This window comes from Xiphias gladius, chromosome 20, assembly GCF_016859285.1.
Source record: "Xiphias gladius isolate SHS-SW01 ecotype Sanya breed wild chromosome 20, ASM1685928v1, whole genome shotgun sequence".
Taxonomy (NCBI): Eukaryota; Metazoa; Chordata; class Actinopteri; order Istiophoriformes; family Xiphiidae; genus Xiphias; species Xiphias gladius.
Genome location: NC_053419.1, coordinates 19,881,609 through 19,897,047, shown reverse-complemented (window position 1 = coordinate 19,897,047; position 15,439 = coordinate 19,881,609). Strand labels below are relative to the sequence as shown.

At 40.2% G+C, this 15,439-nt stretch overlaps 1 protein-coding gene across 12 annotated transcripts in view; it reads left to right on the top strand.

The window, feature by feature from the left end:
- The window catches only part of LOC120806603 (formin-binding protein 1), a 57,096-nt gene that overhangs the window by 22,151 nt on the left and 19,506 nt on the right, over window positions 1-15,439 (top strand). For all 12 annotated transcript variants that reach the window (XM_040157927.1, XM_040157930.1, XM_040157936.1 and 9 more), the window contains exons 3-6: window positions 387-443; window positions 1,457-1,604; window positions 8,495-8,557; window positions 10,584-10,688. In XM_040157927.1, the coding sequence (XP_040013861.1) occupies window positions 387-443; window positions 1,457-1,604; window positions 8,495-8,557; window positions 10,584-10,688 (373 nt within the window). The remainder of the gene's footprint in view (window positions 1-386; window positions 444-1,456; window positions 1,605-8,494; window positions 8,558-10,583; window positions 10,689-15,439) is intronic.

The window sequence follows — 15,439 nt, the reverse complement described above, 5'->3', positions numbered from 1 at the left end:
ATCTTTACACAGCTCTCTCCACCCTACATTTAATTTTTCTTTTTCCTCCTCATGCTGCACTCATCTCATGCTGCCAACATATAGCCAGAGTCAAAACAAGGGCGATGACTGCATAAGAAAAGCATACTTTGTTTCTGGTGCCTGGCTCTGCATGCATACTCCTGGGGGCGATGATTTATGACCTAAAGAGAGGAAAGGGGATGTTGTAGTAGGAGCAGAAAGCACTCTGCTGTATTGAATGGTGTACTGGATGATCCTCTGGCAGGTCCATAAAGGCAGTGTCAGGGAAATATAATGGGAGTGGTGCAGTGCCCATCTGCAGACTGGGCTCTTTGGAAAGATACAGTAAGAAACGTCTGACAATGCTGAACTCTTCGTCCTCACAGGAATTTATCAAAGAAGTATCAACCCAAGAAGAACTCACGAGAAGAGGAGGAGAGCAAGTAAGTCAGAGGAACCTGCACACAAAATACATCAGTTCAAGTAATAGTTCGACATTTTGGGAAATATGCTTATTCGCTTTCTTGTGGAGAGTTAGATGAGAAAGTCGATACCACTCTCATATCTGTCTGTTAAATATAAATGTCAACCACCAGCCAATTAGCTTAGCACAAAGACTAGACACGGGGGAAAGGCTAGCATTCAAGCACCTCTAAAGCTCACTAATTAACAAGTTTTAACTTGTTTGTTCAATCAGTACAAAAACCAGTGTGTAAAAACCAGGGTCCTCGATGAACATGGAGCCGGGCCAAAAATATGTTGTCGGGCCCTTATTGAGCCCCACTGTACATGAGAGTTTCAGTATTTCCATAGACATCCAGAAAACAACCAGAATTCTACAATTGAAATGATTAGTTAATTAATAGATTAGTCAATTGGCAGAAAATTAATTGGCAACAACTTGATAATTAAAAATGCCCAAAATTCACTGGCTCCAGCTTCTCAAACGTGAATATTTGCTGATGATACTAAACTCGACATCTTTGGGGTTTTGACTGTTGATCCGATAACAAAAGCAATTATAAAATCTTAGCATGTTGTTTTTCTGACATTTCTGACATTATATACACGGCACAAGAAAATAATTGTCAGATCTTTTGATAATCAAAATATTCACTGGTTTCATCCATGCAGTGCTTATGTGATGGAATAATACTACCTTGCACAAGGGTTTCCGTGTGCCAATTACTTGACACAGAAATAGATTAAAGCCATTTGATCGAACACAAAACAAAGGATCTCAGTATGAACTAAAACAAATTAGATTTTTTACAACTAGATTTTTACTCAGGGTACAAGAGAAGGGACACGAGATGGATGGCGGAGGGCCCGTCGTAGTTCTGTTCTAAACCAAATCCAAACTGCTACTAGTATTATTGCTTCTATTTCTGAACAACATTACTGTGTTAGCAACTGTACTGTATTTTCTCTGACATCTTTTCCTGTGTCTCACCAGGTACACCTTCTGTCGAGCCTTCCTGACCACACTCAATGAACTAAATGACTACGCAGGTCAACACGAGGTCATAGCGGAGAACTTAACGTCTCAAATCATCGGTGAGCTTTCACGCTACCTGCAGGAACTCAAGGCCGAGAGAAAATCGGTGAGAAATCTTTTTATATCTACATCGAGTCGCACCCTTTCCATATCCAATGTTTTTTCCTTGGCATCTGAATTTTGTTTACATCATCTTGCCATTATCCCTGTGCTAGTGCTTTAAATTAAACGTAGTTTAGACAGCAGTACTTTGGCTCTGTAGAGGAAAACAGACAAACTGATCTACAAGAAATCAAGTAGCCCATTCCCTCTGCATACTCTCCATGAACTGGGGTCATCCCTGAGTAAATATAGTTACACCCAAAGGCTTGCCAGAAGTGCAGAACGTGACTAAGTTCTTTTTATGGAAGAAAATCACCGTCTCTCTATCATTACAGCCTTATTTCTGTTTTTTAAACACACTCACAAAAAATTGGTCCATCACACACTGTTCTTGGATGTTGAAGTCTCTTTCCTCCTTGCCATTATAAAGTGATTTGGAAGAGCAGGGGACCTGCAGTGCATGATTTATAGATAACAGTGTGGTGCCCATGAAATCCATAGAGTTGGTGAAGGAGCAGAGAGAAAACTACCCAGCTGGAAAAAAAGTACTCTCTGAAAAATCTGTCATGGACTCTTGTGTCACGGAAGTCCAGCTGAGGGAACTGGAGTGGAAAACCAAAACCAGAGGGCACAAAGGCGCAGGGACTTTTTTTCTTTTTAGAGTATATGTTCATGTGCACAGCTGTTGACATCAGTGTTGCTGCATTTGCTACTATACCCAAATACAGGAAGCCCTGGGTCACGTTGTTAGTGATCACTTTTGATTTCAAGCTCTGTTTTAGTTTTAGCAAACACACAGAGAGAAAGTGAATTTCGAATGCTTCCCAAGGGGAATCATCAACCCCGTTAAGGCTTTTATTGCTCTTTTGGCTTCGGTTTAGTCTGGCTTCATTTGGCTTGGGATAGCAGCAGTCTCTGTCTAGTGTCCAGATTTGGCTCTTGCCATAGGGGGTCATTGGACAGACCCATGCTGCCCTGAGGCTTCAGGATGTCTCTCTGACACCTCTCTTCCTCCTCATTTCTCTGCACCTTTCCTGTTTTATTTATCCATATCTCTGTTTCTCTCCCCTCTGTCCCTGTCATTATCTCCCCATAATGTGTCTTTCACAGCCTTTTCACCCCATGTTTTCTCAGTTCTCTTAGCATCTTTTGTTGCAGCTGATATTGTGAATAGCTTGTCATGTGTCTTGACTGGCCCACAACAGTGTTTCTTCAGTTAGACAGTGTAGGGGGGGTCCCTTCATAGCATGACCCCATAACTTACAGTATATTTTGTGAACAGATGTTTCTTTCATCAGAGGGCATTGAGCAAATAGTTTCTCAGTTGTATTCAGAATAGTGTCCTTGTTGCGTAAACATAGCCCGTTAAGCTTTTATTTTTTCCAGTTTTAATTCAAAGACACACTCACGGCTTCAATATACTCATGAATGATTAAGAATGACACTCTTTGACATGTTCAAGTGTTGAAAACAGCAGCCCCAAGCTACAAAGAAAAAGACCTTCATGAAAACTGGTCTTAATATGTATATTTGTTTTTTGCAAAAAACATTTAGGGTTTCATAGCAGGCCTGTCCATAACACTTTAGAGAAGGTGCAAGTGATGTTCTGAACGGTGATTGTAAAGCAGTCAAGCCTAATGACTTCCCAAGCTTCCTGTCATTCTTTTTTCTGGTTACATTCACTTCAATTTTTAAGCACCACTCAGTGTTTCTTCTGTTGTAGCTTTTTGATTTGGGTCTGTGTCGGTCACAGTTATGCAGGCAAACCTAGACAGTAGGATTAGAGGAGGGTCGGGGCCTCCTGGGTTTATAGAGACTTTATTGGACAGGTAAAATCCACACTACAAACCCAGAGGGAGAACAAAATAATAATACCTCATTAGTTTCTCATGTGGGGTTTTGTAACTCTCCCTACCTCCCTTTGCTGTTTCCCTGAGTGAACCTCTCACTAAGCTCAGCTTGGGGTGGCACAGGAGGTGAGGCCAAGAATGTTGTCTTAAAGGATTTTATTTCAGAGCAGATATACTTGTTTTTTACAAAAGTTGTACCTGGTTTCAAAGTGGAGACTACTTGATTTAATGTGTTATGCAAACATATTTTATTCAGCACTTAGTTTTAAATATACTGTGTGCATCAAAATATATCATGACCTCAACAAGACACCTTCTCATTTGCCATACATTTCTTGTTTATACATAATAGTATAATAGGTAAAGATGAAGGGCGGGCAGGGCTAATATGGGATTAGGAGCCTAAGTCTCACTGGACTGTGATTGTGCTGAGGGATCATAAAAAGGTGTTCGGTCAGCAATCTGCTGCCCATGAGGACTGATAAAGACCGTTAAATACTCGGCAGTACCTCCAAAGACTGCACATTTACTGCAACACTTGTAACAGTTATAAATGTCAGTATACTATATTTACTGTATGTATCAGAGGAGGAGTCCACTTGAGGGTTAGTTCTGGGTGTGCTCTTTTGTATCCACTTGCACCCACTACACAGCACATAGTTATATCTTTTGGTATTGGGGGAAGCTCTATCTGTCTTATCCTGCTGCAATGTGACATGTTCAACCAGCTAGAAAAACTGAGGAGAAAAAACAAAAAAAACAAAAAAAAACAACCAATAAAAAAACCCCATCTTATTCAGCTGCCAAGGCCAGGAAAATAAGCATTGCATTTACCGAAAAGTCAGCTGAAAACCATAAAATAAAACGCTATAAAACATCTTTAGGTGGGTTTGGCAGAGGATACTACCCTCGTTTAACTCTGAGAGGCAGAGAAGAGAGATGGGAGCGCAGTGTGAGAACAATGTGTCTCTCTGGAGTGGCCTCACATGCTTTCTTGTGTTGAGTGGAAAGACAAATAGGAAGCTGAGTGGGAAACTCGATCGTTGGATCTTCCAATAGTTGCTGAATGCACATGTCAATCCAAAAAATGACTTAAGTGTGAATACCCTCTGTAATATCACTCTGTTTGAATCGTTGCCTAATGGTCTAAACATGAGGAGAAAAGTCCCAGTAGTGCTTTCATGAAGTTGAATTATCTCTCTAGTCTCCAGCTCTTGTATTACTTGTTGCTATTTCTAGTACCTAATGATTATATGTGTGTTGACAACTGCACGGGGCTGCAGGTGCACATTCCTATGATCCACATCATGTCAACGAATGACTAACAGATCATTTAGAGCTTGTGTGTGTGCATACAGATGTACATGTGCACCTTTTTCACACAAATATACTCTGAAGTGTAAATGCTGTGCTGGAGCTTTTCCTCTCTTATTTTTTCAGACAGTAGAAGGTGTTTGTTTCTTTCACCCCATGTCTTTGCGTTGCTCGAAGCATATTTTATTCATGGAGGGGCCAGCTTGCGAGTGACACAGGGTGTATGTCACACTGAGCCCCGCCAGGGCAAGCTCAGTCTGGTACAACGATGAAACTGGAAAGTAGCAAGGCAGATAAGGTAGACAGTAGATAGCAGCCACTGTAGATCATGTCGGAGACACAGTAATGCAAGCACTTGGTATAGTAATAATGTTTTCGTTTGTCTATGCAGAGAAAGATGCTGTTTGTTGGAATTTTATTGGTTGAAATCTGTCAGAACAAGAGTCTACAGAAATCACTGTTTTCTGTTGCTTCATATATTACTACACCTATGTTCTTTCATTCTTACATGCCTTGGTTCTGTTTCAGCGGTTATGGTACCTGGAGGGAGCCTGGTGGAAGTGCATAACTACAGCAGCTAGCCTGAGGAATCCCTTTGTCTATGAAGATGTAGTCATAGCACAGAGAGCAGGCCCGCTTCGTATTATTAAGTAAATATTAAATCTGCTGCCACTTATCCAATGTGTTCGAATGGATAATAATCATATTTTCCAATCCCGGTTTTATTACAGTAATATATTGATGTAGTTAAAGTTTGGAGTCTGGGTCAAGAATTCGTTAGTGTGTTAAGTCCAGCTTTTTTCCTTTTTTTTCTCTCTTTCGCTGTCTTTCCAATGTCTGGGTAACTGAAAGCGGCAGCTTCAGGTCACCGACCTGCTGAAGTACCCCAGATGTCCCTGACAGTGCCAGCAGTCACATACTGTTACTGAGCCAAGTGTATCTCTGCAGTCTATGAATTTAAACACAGTGAGACCAACACTGCAGAACATCTGCCAAAATGGCTGCAGCAGTCACTATACACCTGCACCCCGGACGGCTGATGGCTCTATTTATTGTGTTTGAAAGCGATCAAGCTCATATGTTGATATATATCTGATGGAAGTGTTGCGCTAAGAGTGTCAGCGCAGTTTGTTTATCCTCCTAGTGATGGAAGATTTGTTGATGCAGGGAGCCTTAGATTTTGAATATTTTTCAGAAATGTTGTTATGGAGACAAATATTTTGTGAAAGAATGCTTCACACTAACAATGGTGTCAGACAGTCTGGTGCTGTGTGTTGTGAAAAGGCTTTATGGTATGTTCACTGCATCTTATCATTATTTAGTAAGACATTTTTAGGGTTCATCATAGCAAAGATTGTTCTTATCTAACAGGAATTTGAAGGTCAGGGTCTTAACAGAAGTTGAAAAAACAAAGCACTTGATTATACATGACAGGAATTCACCTGCTTGACAATGTCCCGTTTTCTGTTGGAGCTCAAATACTTCCTCTGAAACACTGGAGCACTTCCTTGTTTTACTCAGCTTCCCTCGAAACTTTGGGAAATGAGAAGTGTGACTACCTGAGGTAAACCAGGGCACATTCTCACTAACTGCTCTCATGTCCAATGTTAGTCAGGTGAGATTAACCTTTAGGATTCCTACATCAGTCTTAATTTCACATCTCTTGTGAACACTCATTTGTGTGTTTGAGTTAATACGTGGAATACTGAGGACCTCTTTGTGCTGTCCTAGCACTGAAATTCAAGAGAAGCAACAGCTTTCTGTTCTTAATAATGGTCTGGCTCTGTAATTGAATGGCAGCATCGATATTCAGCTCAGCTACTGACCCCAGCTTCCACAGGCTCCGTAACCAGGGTCCCCCTTATTGATAGTCAAGTCTCTTATGTCATTTTCATTTTAATTTGATTCTTTTTGGACGTTTTAGCTGATTGACGTGTCCGCAGGCAATGGAGGAATTATTTGCATGTTTTGTAGTAATCTAATTTAAAAACAACAAAGGTTTAGAATTTGTGGTCTGTGTTTCCACTTCCAGGGGATCTGGCTGTGATCCACACCGAGGGCTGTAGAGAGATGTGAGCTGCCTCCAGGCCAAGTCCTCTGCTCTCCTGGAGTGAGATAGGCGAAGTGAGGCCTGTAACAAAAACACAGAGCGTATGTGCTGTGTGAGTTTAGATCAGCAGCTGCCACCTTGCCTTGGCCTATATGCGACATTTGGCAGTGCCAGAACCCATTGTGGCCCGTCTGTGTCCCCCTAGATTACAATATCTGGCTCCTCATACACTTCCATGTTTTATCTGGTGGTGTGATTGCTGTAAGCTTCTCATTTAATTTCCAACCACCTGTCATGCTTTATCAGTTACCCTGTCTCTGTTTCTTATTCTAACATCCTACTTTCTCATCTAACAGTTGTAACTGTCTTGTTCTGAATAGTTTCTGTCCCTCTGGCCATTCATATACTGTACCGTGGCATTGATCAAATGGAGATGTGTGTTGAGAGGCAGGCAAATACTGTAACACTAACTTATCAACAGTCAGAACATGTGTGTTCTTTATTTAACAAAAGAGCTAAATGCTAACATGCTCACAATGACAATGCTAACATGCTGCTGTTAAGCAGGTTTAATGTTTATCATGTTTACCATCTTAGTAAATCACCACCTAAAATAAAGTGCACGTGAGGCTGATTGGAATTTTCTTTTTGCACATATTTAGTCAGAGAGCTATGACAAATTGAAAATATGACCTGACGATGGCTCTAGAGAAGAAAAGTCAGGGGATCAGTAATATTTGTCGTTAACATTTCACTTGAAACGACAAATGTCAACCTGATTGTGGCCCTGGATAAAACTTCAGGGAATCCCCCACATTGCCATCTATAGACTCATCACAATGCATGACTGAATACATTGTGTGTGGGGTTTTTTTTTTTTTTTTTGTATTTACTAAGATTGACTGCTTTCTGTAAGCTAAGCTGCTTTGGGTCATTAAAGATTTACTCTACTTTAATTATTCCTTGTTAAAGAATTGCATAAATTTCATTCATGTTACATGTACTGAGTTCCTGGAATCACTGAAATATGCCTCGAATGTATGCATGAGGACATAGCAGAGAACATGGAAGACCTTGCTGTTGGCACCATGCTCTCTACAGGACATGTGACTTTATAGCTTCATAAAACAGCATCTGTTCTGTTTCTGCTACTGGTCCCTTGGTTGTCATTATTACTTGATCTACAGCATTTTTGAATGTTTTTATTTCAGTGGAATTTCTAGAGTAGTCTTCATTCAGTTGACTTTTAGTAGTATTTCTTAATGTATGTTTCAATTATACCACTGTTTCTCTAGAGTTTTAAAACACACAGTGTTTATGCAACTGTGTTGAACTGGTGGGATATGATGTGGTTGCTCTTTAATCAAATAGACTGCATGGGCTTGTGCAAATCTCTGGGAGTTAAGCCTGTAGGTTATGTGCTCATAATTTTTAATGTAGTCGCAGTATAGTATCTATTTCAATTTGCCCTACTTTCTCAGTTCACATTAATACTTTCCTGTCACAGTTTGAGTGATATTCATAGTGTTTAATGGCGTGGTTGAGACTCTCAATCCCACTGCCTGTAATTTATTTTGACTGTGTCAAGGTCAGGTTCACCTGCTTTAAATCTTTTGAGCTTGCGAATCGTGCAATAATATTTAAATTTTTTTTCTTTCCCTTCTCCAACTCTTCTCACAGCACTTCCATGATGGGCGGAAGGCACAGCAGCACATTGAGAGCTCGTGGAAACAGCTGGAATCGGTGAGTGCGATAATGTGCAGGTTCATTTTTTGAATAGATCAACTTTATTAGCTGGAGAAAATACGTTTATTCACCGCACCAAATTAAGATCTGTTGACAGACGGCTGTTACAACAGGTAATATTAGATACACAGTTGATATCTGTGCAATCTAAATCAATAGATAGGCCTCAAATTGTAAGAAATACTAAAAAATACTGACACTAGTTTTTTATATTTCTGTCATTAGTTTGTAGTCCCAAAGTATTTAGAAGTAATATAAAGGCACGACTAGGACTTGGGTTTGAAGGCATTTTATGAAATTTGAAGCCAGTATCAAATCTGGTTATTGAATTTGAGTCCTTTCAGATTCTTTCTCAAAGCTAACTGGATGCCGATGCTGGCTTGCAGAGAGCACATTAACCAGATGACAGTGTAAAGTTTCATTCAGTCGTCACTGAATTAATCTTATTTAGTCAGCTAAAGATCGTATAATCTGCTGCTAGTGACATGTTTTTTCCACCAGCGAAAGCAACAATCAGTGGCTAAAAACAAAAGGCTTGCTAACTTTACCTGAATGTTTTCTGCATTTCCATTTCTCATTAAAAAAGAAGGACGAGAGATAAAAGGTTTGGTAACTGCTGTTCAGCTTTGTTAGCTCTGATGCTAATGAATAAGGGTATTTTGACATTTTTCCAAAATAAAACCAGCTTTCAGAACCCAACCTTACCCAACCATCTTTTCAAAGAGAACACCATACACAAGACAACACTGATTACATGTTAGATATATGCTTTTAGTTGCTACACGTTCATCAAATTCATCAAATTTTACATCAAATACACCAAGGCCTACCACTGCAGATTAAAGGAATAAAAACCTATACAAAACTGTGCAGAGATGGTCTATTGACCTTACTCGCTCGAGGCCTTATCATCCAGTCATCACAAGCTTTACAATCAGTCATCAACATCAACGCCACAGAATACAAAAGCACATGCTACAACAGACACTTAGGGAGGAGCCGTGTGGAACTGTCTGTAAATGGGAAAAAAAAGAGGGCCATGTACAGAGCCCTGAGGGACCTCCTATTCTGTCCTCAACAGAAACCTTAAACAATTTTCCATTTCTTTTGCTCGAAATGGAGACATGGCAGACTCTTTAAGTACACGATGAATATACGCGGCAGCCTCTTTTACAATATAAATAAGGTCACGATGAAGCTACACCTGACTTTTAATATGTTATTTTGTTATATAATGTATGTCACTTGTTGTCTGGATGGCAGGCAGATAATGCTAAGAATGTATGAAGATAAAGACTTTCACTTAGCTAATTAACACAAAATACTGCCTAAGATAAATCTAGAAAAAAAGACTATTGCACCAGACACTGAAACACTGAACTATCACTGAGTATCAATTGTGTGTGTGTTAATCTTCAGTTGTAGACCAAATTTTTGGAACGCTGTTTAGTAATATTACTGTGTAGCAGATCCAGGAGTGTCTGTCTTACTTGTTTTAGTGAAGGAGCTAAAAGAGAGATTGCACAGAACACTTCTTATCTCTGCCTGGCCCCTTTGACGGGGGAGAGAAAGAGTGAGATGCATAACTGCCTTGTCCTCCTCAAACTTCTCTGTGTTTTCAATGATTCCATTGTGTGTGTGAGGGAGATAGGCATAGTTCAGAGTGCACGCTGGCCCAACAGACACTGATTGTTTGGTTAGAGGGGTCGAAACAGGGTTGGATGAATGCTTGTTTTTCTGTACACAAATGACCACTATGAACATTTGTTTAATCTGCAGGCTGCAGACTTTGACAGACTCCATGGCTGTGTCAGTGACATAAAATAACCTCTGTCACACACAATGCTTGGCCGTAACTGTATTTGACGTATACATACATGTTATGACGTCTGTTACTATGCTTATTAAAAAGGTCAAGTTATATGCTGGTTCCTGCGACAGCTCATGGCAGGATATTACTGATGCATCATCTGTGATCATATTAAATTTTTTTTTCTCTTTTTTTTTTTTTTTCCCCCCCCAGTGTAAAAGACGGTTTGAGAGGGACTGTAAAGAGGCAGACAGAGCACAGCAATACTTTGAGAAGATGGATGCTGACATTAACGTGACTAAGGCTGACGTGGAAAAGGTATGTATGATCTTGCTCCCCCCTGCAGCAACCACCAATCACACAAGCTTCCCATACCCTCAATGCTTAAAACACAGCTTCCCTGTTCATTCACTCTCCCAACCAAACACCCTCCCCTGGCTCTTGCCATTTTCTTTTTTTGTTTTGTTTACCCCTTCCATGCCCCCTACCCCGAGTCGTCATTTCCCTGAGCTCGAAAGACAGTAAAGATTGAATGACCATGTGTTTGATGCCAGGGACTATGTGTAAAAGCTGGTATCGTCTCTGCAGTGACCTGCTGCTAAACAAAGCTGATAGCAGCACCGAGTCCGCATTATCACTGTAGTGCAGCCACCGAACACTCTGCTGTGGTGTATGGGCCTTAGTAACAAAGAGGACTGTGTGTTGGTGGTGCTTATGCATATTTATTTGGATATGAACTATAATATTACTTGGCTTTGCTTTTTCTTTTTCTTAGTGAGTAATCTAAATTTGTACTCTGGTGTTTTTTGTGATTATACATCCAGTTCAATAAATCAACACATTACAGCTGTCATCCAGTTCTCAGGACTTGTAGACCATATCCCTCCCGGGCCTTTAGCTGATGTCATTTCCTGTTGTCATAACCAATTAAATGAGCCCTCAAAATATCAGCCTTTAACCCACACAGCTCCCACGCCCGCAAGGCATCATGGGTCAGCAGCGCGTGCTCCTGCTGCTTCATCAGCTGTTGGAGCAGAGCTCAGGCTCAGAGTTGACACAGTTCAGACCCGATTATTATGCAAATATAGGCTGGAATAAAGAGCCTTTCTGCACTCTGGACATACAGCCAAAGAGCTACAATAGGCCTAGGCTAACACTGAACTCAACTGGAAAGACCCGGCACAGCAGCTCAAAAAAAAAAAAAAGAACTAGTCTTGAAACAAGAGCTGTGTTGTTTCTGATTACAGTTATTCCATTTATTGAAGCATGAGAGACTCATACATTACACTGAACTTTGTAAAAGGAAGAGAAACAATTCAGTATTTTTTGCTCTCATTTTATGAGCATCACTGTTTGTATAAAGTGATAAAGTAAACATCTCTTTAACTTTTAGTTTTCATTTATGCCACTGAAATTCAATTTTGGGCCAATCCCTGTTGGTGCTTTAAGGATGCTCAGACATCAAAACATTTATACAGAACAGCTACTTTTTATAATGCAAGAAACCACCAAATTGATCTGCCACATTATCCTTTTTAAAATGTCCAGATTTTTAAAATTTCTTTTCTTTATTTAAAGGAAGATTGTGGCATGTTTTCACCTAGGTCTTATTCTCACCATTGTTGCCATTCTGACTACCAGTTATAATAATTTTGCACTCACCTCCTTCGTTGTAGAGATTTGGAAAGAACAGACTCAGTGATAAGCGTTTGAAATGGTCTATGTAAAACTTTAGGAGCTGCAGGAGTTTCTATATCTCTTTAACAAAGATGGTGAAGTTGCTATGACACATAATGAGAAACCATGCTGAAAATACCACAATTTTCCTCTAAGGTTTGATTTTTCTGACAGCGTGATGGTGGCGAAAAATATGATGCTTTTTGATATCTCACTCTCAGTTAAGCCTCAGATTTATCCAATAATAAACTGAGTTTTCCCTAAGAAAAATAAATTTTACAAAAAATAAAGTTAGAAAAGGCTGAATTCCCTCATATCAGTCACTGTGGAAGATGATTGGCTTTTCATCCCATACATTTAAAAAAATTCTTCTCGTACGTGTGTTTTTCTAACAGGTACTTTATTGGTATATATTTTCCCTTGCTGTATCTGTAGTATTGATTTCATCAACTCTGATTTTGTAACTAGATTCTAGAAAAAGTGTGTGATGTGAAGATGTATGAAAAAGGTGTGTGTGTGTTTGTTTGTGCGCGTGTGTGTGTGTGTGTGTGTGTGTGTGTGTTTTATTCCATGTTGTCTTACAGTGTTGTGTCTTTTTCTATATCCCTGGTGTTGAAAGTTCTTTTGCTCAGTAGCATATAGAGTATATAGTGTAGATAGTTGTACAATGCTAACATTGCTACATCCTGTTTGGATTTAAGCAAAGTTAATCGTCATTCTCAGTTTGTTTTGAGGTAATAAATAGATTTGGTCATAAAACTAAGCCACAGAAAATAACAGATCATGTGTCTCAGTGTTTTTTATTTCCTTGCAGAGGCATATTCCTTTCGTAATTTAGAAAGCCTCTGAGTATTTATCACCAGAGGGGATGAAATGTCACAGCCTCAGCCTAGTGTGTGTTAGTCATAGTTAAAGCCTTGTGGTGTAAGTAGGTCTGAGATGGACAGAACAGATGCATGGTAGGAGAAGAAAAGAAGAGAAGAAACACAGTTTATACATGTTTGTATTTGTAGTTGTGTGTGTACTTGTGTCTGTGTATGTTGGTATTCTGCAGCTGAAGGCCACCTTAGGATTTAATGAGTTGCTAATGAAGAAATTATATCAAGAACTTCCTAAAGAAAGTTACTTGTCACTAACAATAAAGAAGAAACTGCCAATATTTCACATAGATATATTTTGACAAGCTAAGTTCCCAGAGTTGCTTTTTTTCTCTAATGTGATGTCAGCCTCTGGTGCAAAAGAACTGCTGTTTGTTGAGCTGAGGTATTGTGGTTTTCTCCCCAGCTGCAGCAAACCTCTAACTGTTCCCTCTTCTCCTCTGGCAAACAAAATCCCTCAATTTGGGGTTTTGATTCACAGCCCAAATATCCACAAAGCCTGTTCCAGTTCTTTGAGGGACCCCCGGCCCTCACACACACTCACAGACTTCCCTGTTGTGGAGATCCTCAGTCATAAAGCATTAGAAAAATAACACAATGCCCTCCTCTCCACTTCAGTTCCAAAAGAATGGTTTACAATAGTAGTATTTTAGTGGTTATTGTGTTTGTTTACCCTGATACCATCTTCGTCTTTTGACTGATGACAGGCCCTGTGGTCCAGGAGGTGGATCCATAGCAACTTCTTGTTTAGCTGGAAACTGTTAACAAACTTTTTTTTTGTTGTTGTTTTTTGTGTGTGTGTGTGTGTGTGTGTGTATGTGTGTGTTTGTGTGTGTGTTTGTGTGTATTTATTTTATGCCATGCCTTGAAGCGATGTTCCCACAAGGTAGGTCCAGCGGAGAGAGAGCCTGTTATATCTGTGGGAACACACACTGTCTCGACCTGTGTTTCAGTACACACAGACACACACACACACACACACACACACACACACACACACACACACACACACACACACACACACACTCACGTAGAGTCTGACACACACTTAACACACCCTGTCCTGTCTGTTGCATAAGACGTCGGCTTTCATACCAGCGTTCATTCAAATTGTTCTTGTTTTCCTTCATTCTCAGTTTTGTTCATAATCTCCATTAAGATATGTATTCATAGATAGATAGAACGATGGACAGATAGATGGGAAGATGGATGGATGGATGGATAGATCGATAGATGGACAGATAGATGGGAAGATGGATAGATAGATAGATGCACATATGCATATATACACAGAGGTCTGAGTAAGAGCAAAACAGGTGGTTTCCAGAAAATGACAACAGGATGTGATGTGGCTGCAGACACAACAGTATGTTTTGAGGTTTTGGTAGCTGCCAGGTTACCATGGCGATGTTGTGTACACTCATCTTTTCTCAACACATGCACCGACACCACCGTAGCACATATCCATAAATGCAATCTTGCCGCCTGCGCATAGATTTTAAACAGCTGGACTTTCACATGTGCATTTTAGCTTTCCTCTGGATTCCTTTTGTCTTTTCTTTTTTTTTTTTTGTCGGTACGGACTATCATTTTCCACCAAGGTATTATTTGTCAACCCTCGCGTGCTGGACATAATGTACCTTTGTGTCTGACGACCATCTCGGCTCTAATGTCCTACTTTTCTTCTATTATGTCATCTATTACTTACCCATATGTGTGTGAGTGCGAGTGTGAGAGACTTAACTCTTGCCTCAGATGGGTAAAAGTCCTTAGATGAGTCCTTTAAATTTTTCCCTCAGGACTATGGCAGATCAGGGTTATGTTCCCTCTACTGCCCCACACAGTTATTTGGCTGCATTTTTTTTTTTTTTTTTTCTATTTGGTGCATCTTCATTCAGCAGACCAAATGCTGACTGCAATCACAGGATCAATAAGGTGACTATTTGTTATAGATGAACCAATGAAACCACTATTTATGTCTGGACAGGCCTCAGATCTAATCGAAAGAGGAAACAGATATGAGTACTTAGCTGCATGAACATACACCCAGTGGAAATACACACACACCGCATGCTGTTTAGCTGAGATAATCTCATCTCCATCTGCTTGCCATGGATCTGTAATAGGCTTCTCCTGCTGCGTTTCTGACTGCCTGCTGCCCCTTCCTTAGGCTGAACAAGCTTAAAATAATCAACATTGTCGACAGTAGAGTTAGGCTAGACTGGGCGGGCAATCAAAATCCAAATCCCTCCGTTCTGCAGCCAGCGCAGGCTGTTGTCTCCCTTTTTATATGTCTGTTCTGGCCTACATATAGTCTAATGCCAAAGGCTGTTGCTACTGCCCGACTTGGATTTGCACCTGTGACCGCGCGTCCACGAGCTCCATGTTTATGTGTGTGCATGAGCATGCTTGAACACTCATATGCACAAATGTGTCAACTCATGTAGGTTTTTACGCTCTGGCTGTGTGTGTGTGTGTGTGTGTGTGTGTGTGTGTGTGTGTGTGTGTGTGTGT